The 8,359-nt window shown below is 35.0% G+C and overlaps 1 protein-coding gene across 1 annotated transcript in view; it reads right to left on the bottom strand.

The window, feature by feature from the left end:
- The window catches only part of CARMIL1 (capping protein regulator and myosin 1 linker 1), a 439,497-nt gene that overhangs the window by 130,127 nt on the left and 301,011 nt on the right, over positions 1 to 8,359 (bottom strand). The window contains exons 18-20 of the mRNA XM_004383977.1: positions 1,604 to 1,685; positions 516 to 615; positions 360 to 414 (exon numbers count right to left, since the gene is read on the bottom strand). Of these exons, the coding sequence (XP_004384034.1) occupies positions 360 to 414; positions 516 to 615; positions 1,604 to 1,685 (237 nt within the window). The remainder of the gene's footprint in view (positions 1 to 359; positions 415 to 515; positions 616 to 1,603; positions 1,686 to 8,359) is intronic.

The following is an 8,359-nucleotide window of genomic DNA, read 5'->3' on the forward strand; positions in this document are numbered from 1 at the left end:
AGGTCGTAAAGTTAACTAGATTGTAAAAATTCATGCCTGCAGATTAGCTGGAGTTAGGAAATAGTAAGGTTCATTAAAGATGAGTTTAAGAGTAAATTTATACTTGTTTTAATCTATTATATACAATTTCCCCTTAATTGGAGATAAGTTGAATGAAGTGAAGAATAAGTAAATTTTTAATACATTCTATAACTTTACTAAAACATTGATATTTATTCCTTTTTATAAAAAAAAGTAACATGAATAGAATATGCACACTTAGATAAAATTATCTCAAAGCAAGTCAGCATTATGCCAGTAAAAACAGTTAGGAATAACTGCAACAATATTTTAGTCAAATGTTTTAAAATAATACTTACTGATTCTTCATCTTGAATCATCTGTACTAAGTTGTCCAAAACAGGGGTCAGATTTCTAAAGAGATTTTAAAGATGCGGACAGTGGAGTCAAATCAAAAGCTTTCAGGAGGCTGGTTATTTTCATCATTGTCATATAAAAAAATTCAAAACTCTTACTTGGATTTCATATTATTAAAATTTTTGCCTAATGCCAGGTGTTGTATTGATCTGTTTTTACTGAGCCACACTATTAAGGTAGAGAGGTCAGATTCTAAACCTGTAAAGAATCAGAGTAAGTGAAGAATCAAAATCCAGGTGTATAAACAAATTCTCAGATGCAACACAATTAAGCAAAGGTTAGATGTAGTTGGCTAACTGACTGTACCATCATGAGGAACCTAGGGATTCTTTTATATTGACAGGAACTTTTTTGCTCTCTGTTCATTTCCTATTGTTTCACAGGGATAAACTCATTCTCTGCAAAGACTTATCTCAATCTCTTACACAATTAATGGCTAAACAAAGTCAGCAGGAAATGGGAATGAAGAGTGGCGGACAGCTTCACTTCTTCTCCTTTACTGTGAGAGAAGGTTCCAACATACTACTCACAGGTAGCTAACTGGAGTTAAAGTTATCTATGCAAATGTAAAAGTTCACACTAACATGCTTCTATGATCAGCAGAAATGAAGCTAACGAAATGAGCTTCAGAATAAAACAAGGGAGTGACTTTATTATTGCTAAGAATTCCAAAAGCTGGACTCAGTTATTTAATTTTATCAATGCTTTTTTATTTATTTATTTTTTTTTCCTGACTGACTTATTTTACTGCATAACCAGTTGTGGTGGAGTTGATTCCAACTCATGGTAACCCATGTGTGTCAGAGCAGAACTATGCTCTAGAGGGTTTTTAATGGCTTATTTTCAGAAGTAGATTGTCAGGCCTTTCTCCCAGGTTATCCTGGGTGGACTTGAACCTCCAACCTTCTGGTTAGCAGCCAAGCACTTAACAATTTGCACTACCCAAGAACTCTTATTTTTCGTACAGATCCTACATATTTGGCATGAAATACATTTAGTAAGACTTCAGCACAAAATTATTCCATAAACAAAATTTGTTGTTAAATCAAAAGTCCTATTAGTCAAGAATTGATTAACAGATTTCTATCAAAGGAGTTGGTTCATTTGGGCTAAAAGATTTTTTTCCCCTCTACTAACTTACTTCAAATAAGATTTCTGTTTCCTTTCTTCCTAATTTCTGACTTACCATTGTCAGAGATGTCTAAGCTGGTGATGTTGTGGATTTCAGCAATGCAGCCTTCTAACACCTGTGCACCCCCTGATCTCAGCTAAAGAAACACAGATCAAACACATGATAAAGTATTCACCTGCTACAGGTGTAACCACAAAAAATAAAAATTGAAGAGACAGTCTTAAAAAAAATTAGTATCAAAGAAAAAGTGAAAGCTTATCAACTCCAAAAAAGATATTATCAATGGCAAAGAGCCAATAACTAGTTATTTATGCTGTTTCCCATACCAGACTATCCAACATTAAATCCAAAAATTGTTAGTAAGAGAAATAAAGAAGATGGGGATCACCCAGGTCTACCACTAGCAAGACAGTGTATGTCAAACCCTAAGAACTTTCTTCATTTCTGACTTTTGGAAATCTAATGAATCCCTTTTATACATTTGAAACATTTACTGTTTATTAGATCCTTAGAGATTTAAAGGTATAACTCTCCAGTCATTTAGCAATAAACCAACCAAAAAAAACAAAACAAAACAAAACAAAACAAACAAACCAAACCCATTGGCGTCTAGTCAATTCTGACTCATAGTGACCCTATAAGACAGAGTAGAACTGTCCCATAGGGTTTCCAAGGAGTGTCTGGTGGATTCAAACTGCTGACCTTTTAGTTAGCAGCCATTGCTCTTAACTACTGTACCACCAGGGTTCCCTCAAAGGAGAACGCTAAAGACTTACTGTGCATGTCTATCATTTCAGGAAGGACCCTTACCCTAAACTAGATGATTACAAAATGATTTGTACAAACTTGTTGAGCCACAGAAGAAAAATATGTTAGACAAATCTAAAATATGATTATTATTATAGTTTGTATATTACAAAACTAAGATCACATTATTATTCTCTTCTTATTGCCTAAATTACTCCAAATACAAAGGCGGTCTATAAAATCAATACCTCTTGTCTTTTCCTATGAAACCAAAAACAAATGTTAGAGGTCTTTCAGTAAATGTTGTTGAGTTCCCACTATGTAAAAGGAGTTGCACAGGATGCAGCTTCCCAAGCTGTGGCCCTTTTGCTCAGTAAGCTTACTATTTCATAAAGGAAAAGAACCTAACATTTATTGGAAATCTACTATGTGTCAAGAAGCACAGAAGGTCCTTTATTTACTTAGGAGAACTAAAACTTCTATAAATTTCTACCAAATTTACAATACAAATTGCTACTTTCTACTTGCTCAAATTTTGATATAAGTATTTAAAGACTCCTTATTTCACTATTTTTGATGATGCCCTGGACCAAAATCTGCCACCTTCTGTGGCTGCTTGTATGATAAGTGGAATTTTGCACAGATCACCAGGATTGCTCTTCATTCAGGAGTATTCCAGTTGGTGTGTTTAAAGTTTGGCCTTTCCTACTTTTTAGGGTGACAGCAGATTACTTTGAGGTGCTGACGTCAGCTCCAAAGTGGAAGTCACAGCCCGGTGAGGCTGGTCTACCTTCTTCCTGGAAACCAAGACCAACACCATAGCTGAAGGGCTTTAGAGCTCCTGTCAAGAGTGACAGACAGGCTCACTTTACTGCCCTTTGTTGTTTTCTCATGAGCTCCCCAAGGACCTAAGTACCCCACTGACTCATTCCATTTCCTCATCTCTAGACCTTGTCCAGCACCCTGCTAGTCAAAGTGCACTTCATGGGCTGGTGCTAGTCTGCAAACAGTCTGTTACTGGTGTGAGATGAAATAAGTACAGATGCTGACTGGAAACATTTTAGAAACCTTAGCAGTAATCCTTTTAGGTCTGATGAATCTAATAAACTTGAGGGCCTGTATTTTCTACGTCTTTTCAATTTTTTCTAGCCCATTCATTTACATTGTATTTTACAAAATTATTGGTTTACAATGGATTGCAGGTTTAAAAACAATAAACAAAAAAGTAGGTTCTTTACCACAAATATTTGAGAAGCACTGCTTTAGGTCACATCACAGCTGACTAATATTTAAAGAAGTGAAGGCATATGTAGACTGTGCCAAAATTAAAGCAAGAAATAATTTAACCAAAAACTACAGAGAAACATGACTTGATTTTCAGAGTATGAAAAAAATTTGGCTTTTGAGAAGATAAGCGTAAGTGTGTAAGTCTTTAAAATTTCATTACTTGCTGATACTGACTTCTCAGTTAAGGAACAAAATTTCTCCAAGAAAATCTCTACTTTCTATCATTATAAAGTGGAGTAAAAATACTTGATTTTGGAAATGGAAAATAGAGGTGACATTTAGGTGCTTAATTTTGTTTATTTTACAAACATTCTTGACTGATGAAATTTGTAGCATATATGCATAAGACTAACACATATGCCATTTGTTAAAAAGTAATCAAATATATCCATATGTCCTAATTTATGGATTCATCAGTTATAAAGCTGAAGTATAGGTTTGCAAAGTACTTACACAATGGCCAAGCTAAGGAAAACCCAAAGAGAAAAAACAAAAAAAGTTATCAGCAGTAAGAACAAACACAGAGGAGAAGCAGATTCTCTACTAACATACATACTGTAAGAATGCAAACAGTCAGAAAAAATACATCTAACTAAAATTTGCTCCCAATACAGAAACCAAAAATTTAAATAAGAAAATAACTAATATATCAGTTACCCAGAACATCAGACTGAATTCACAAGTTATTAGATGCCTAAAATTCCCCAAAAGGTAAAGCTTTCCTCAAATAGTAAAAGCTTTTCCATTACTGCAAATGAAAATCGTTTTAAATGAATTTGCATAATTAGAGGCTGAGTCTGCCTATGTGGATGTAAAACTGGTTTTTAAATTACCTTCATCTGGATCCCACACACTAGCATTATTTAAAAGAAAGCAAGATCAAAGAGGAGCAAACATGACTGAATACTTTTTCAAATGTTAAAAATAAAACCACATTTCTTTCAAGAGAGTAAAGTCCTCTCACTCAAAGAAGGTGGAAAATTTCATATGTTACAGCTATGTGCACAGTTACATCTAACAGTCAAATATTCATTATGCAGGAGAAAAGAAGGAAAACTAAAATCTAGATAGAACTTTTAATAATTCACGTTCCCTCCTCAAGATCACGTAGTATTTTAAAAGATGTGGTACATATTGTAGATTTAAATATATAGCAGATTATCTACTTTTCTTCTGTAGGGGTTCCAATTTTTATTTTAACAAATTAATTTTTATGCTGGGAAACTTTCACACTTAAAGGACAGAAAATGGTTTGACAACATCCAGCTCAAAGTGCCCACTTGTTACCAAGGGGGGATGCAAAAAGACAACTAAGAACCCATACAGTTACTTTCAAGGTGCAAATATTTGCATGTATTACATAGCTTCATATACGCTTCCTGTCACGTGAAACATGCTCAGCTTTTCATTCTACACCCAGGCCTGATAGTACAGTGATGTGTGAGCAGGTACAACAATGATGCTAAACACACACAGCAAATCCACCTCCTCACCTCAAGGCTGGTTGAATGACTATCACATTAAACAAAATTGTCTCAAAAGTTTCTGTTCACTTGCTGTGATGTCTTTCTCATTACACATTTTAGTATTTGGTGTTCTTTTTTTCTACTAGTCACCAAAGTACCTTACAATGAATCATGGAATAATGTGCACAAAAGTTTTTTCCTCTTAAAAGTCACAAACACCACACCAGACCTGCAACTAACCCTCAGCATAAACTGGCCTCTGCATCTTCTCTGTTGTATTAGAGATTTTTCTCTCTCACTTGGAAGGAGACTAAGCTTGAAGAATTTAGTTCAAGTATTTATTTACTCATTCCTTGAGGTATAGTTATGAAGTCATAAGATTTTTTAAAAAATAGACCAGAAGGCACAAATTCCTGTAAGGCAGATGAATACATGGGGAGATTACACACAAATGTCAACATTACTACTATCATACTAAACAGTTCTGAAACTCTGCTTTTGGAATCAATCTCTAGGACAACGGAACACACACATTCCTTTGAAAATCAATAGTGGTGCCAAGTCCTTACCCTTTGGGAGTGAATTAGGACGAGCCACAGGCCATGAAAGGCAAATCTAGCCATGGAGAGTAGTAGTAACATTTGATGTTAAAAGCCAAGTGTGACTATAAATTAATGAGACTAATTCTTCTTGAATGATTTAAAATCGCTTTCAAGGCAATTCCAAGAAAATGTTTTAGTACTGACAGCATATTTATAAAGCTTCTATACACAAATTCTTAGGCAATACTGACATTCAAAATATGATTTCTCTATAGTAATCCTCTTCCTCCACAGATAATGGCTCACATATGCTGGGCTGTACAATGGGCCAAATGCTATCCCTGCAAACGATTATTACCCCCATTCAACAGGCATGAAACAAGTCACTTGATAAGCCAAGTGGCTGAGCCAGGTCTCAAAGGGGACTTTTTTTAAAGTGTCCACTGTTGGTTAGGACACTTTCATTTCCAGAGACTATCTTGAATCATCTTCTCATAAAAAGGATACTACCTCTTTTCTGTACTAAAAGACTAAAAGACCAAAGGAAAGGAAAATGAAGTGACAGCATAATTAGCATAAAATACCTTAAGGAGAACCGAAGTTTTTTGTTTTTTCTGTAAATATGGAAGTTCACCTATAAATGTAAGGCGTAATTAGCTTAACCCTCAAAGGTCCAAAAGATTAGGCAAGAAATTTCGATTTAAGTTTCCAAATAACAATGACGTTTATGCTGTAAGAAAACAACTCCATAATTTATAAATACCTCCATAGTACATTTTATTAATAGCATGAAGTGTACATCTCCTCACTTGTTCCAATTAAGGAGTGCAAAATGGCTCTTTAAGAGGAATACAGAACTCCCGCACCCTCCCTGAGAACTACAAAGCCAACTCACCAGGAAAGGTGAGAATGAACAGAAAAGGAATCAGTACATGGCATCACTCAAGAATTCTATACAGTATTTATACTGCTTTATATTTATGTTAAAATTAATTACCAACTTACAAATCTAAAAATACTTCAAGGTATTTAACAATAGTTCTTTGTTCCCATGGCTTCGCAGACTGTTGTATTAAATGGGTATCTGTGGGGGGTGCTGAACTCTTACAGTACCCACATCAGACACTGCAGGAGCATACTGTTCAAAGTGATGCATCTCTCTGCTTCAGACACTTGGCCCTCATCCGGAGCAAGTCTTCCCTGTGGAAATCACTTCTGAAGATGATTATGGAGTCAGGGAGAAGTTTCATTCCCTATCACATTTTAGACTTAAAGATCAGATTTATCTGATCATCAAAGAAAGTTAAAGTGCTATATTCTATCTGATTTTGACTGGCATGCTAAGAGTAGAGAGTGGGTTATGTTTACTGTGGCTAAAGAATGAGCAGAAAAATACATATCTGCATGATTTTAAACTTCCAAATTAGTAAAAACATCATTCCAAGAGCATTATAGGAACTCAGAACTACCAAATAAATAAAGAGTAATGGTTAATACTCAAAACGTCAAACATTCCTACATCAAAAATACTGTAGCCCCAAACACCTTTAGGAGAGGTGAACTATATGTGGAGATGAGCAAACTGAAACCTAGTTACACTGGGACATCTAGCCAAAAGAAACAAAATGTGACAAGCCACTAACAACATAGTTTCTATTTTGAATTTTATTAATTTCTATGAGCAGTGATGTAAAGTCTAACTTTAATAAATGTGGTCACCAGTATTGGATTTGAGCTACGAGATGATGAGGAGAACATGGTACTAAAATAGCTGTGGGGCTTCCCCATCTCTGTAGTATCATTTATTATATAATCCATAAACGAATGGACAAAAGGAAGTTAGAATTATCAAAATAATAATGGCCAATACCACCACCACCACAAGCAATCATTTGATGTGGATTTCTGTCTTAAGAAAAAAAAAAAAAAACTGTAAAGGAAAAAGTCTACTAGTCTACTAGTTGCTATTGTTAGGTGCCATCAAGTTGGTGCCGACTCATAGTCAGACCCTGTAGGACAGAGAAGAACTGCCCCATAGGGTTTCCAAGGAGCAGCTGATGGATTTGAACTGCTGACCTTTTTCGTTAGCAGCCAAGCTCTTAACTACTATGCCACCAGGGCTCCTTACTAGTTTTATTTGGTTGAATCTAATAGTCACTAGGTTGAACCAAATAAAACTGCCTGCCATTTTTGACCTACAAAAACAGCAATTTTATATGGTTACCTAATATAACTGCCTTTGAAATTTATTTCCAGTAGGATCACAAAGACATTTAAGGGGCAAGCTATACAGCAATGTAATACAGTGTTCTTTGGGCATATGATACCAACTTATTTGAAAAGCAAATGTGTAGGCATATCTAATATTCTAATAATTACAACTGTCAGTATTATTACTAACAACAGAGGAATAAGAATCAGGAGACCATATTTTCATTATGGCTCTGCTGTTAGCAAGCTGGGTTATTTTGGCTTCTTTAGGCCTCAGTTTCCTTACATGCTAAATATGGAAACCAGATGACCATGTATATATATCTGTTCCAGCTTTAACCATAGAATGAAATGGGAGATTTTATAATGGTAGCAGTCATGATATTTAATCAAGATAGTAAAAGCAACATTAACTACAGAACTCAAACAAATAGAAAGAGAACAGCAAAAAAAGCCCACAACCACCAGAAGAGAGGAAATAGTAAAGATCAGAGCAGAAATAAATGAAATAGAGAACAGAAAAACAATAGAAAGAATCAACAAAACCAAAAGTTGGT

Source organism: Trichechus manatus, unplaced genomic scaffold (genome assembly GCF_000243295.1).
Source record: "Trichechus manatus latirostris isolate Lorelei unplaced genomic scaffold, TriManLat1.0 scaffold00115, whole genome shotgun sequence".
Lineage (NCBI taxonomy): Eukaryota > Metazoa > Chordata > Mammalia > Sirenia > Trichechidae > Trichechus > Trichechus manatus.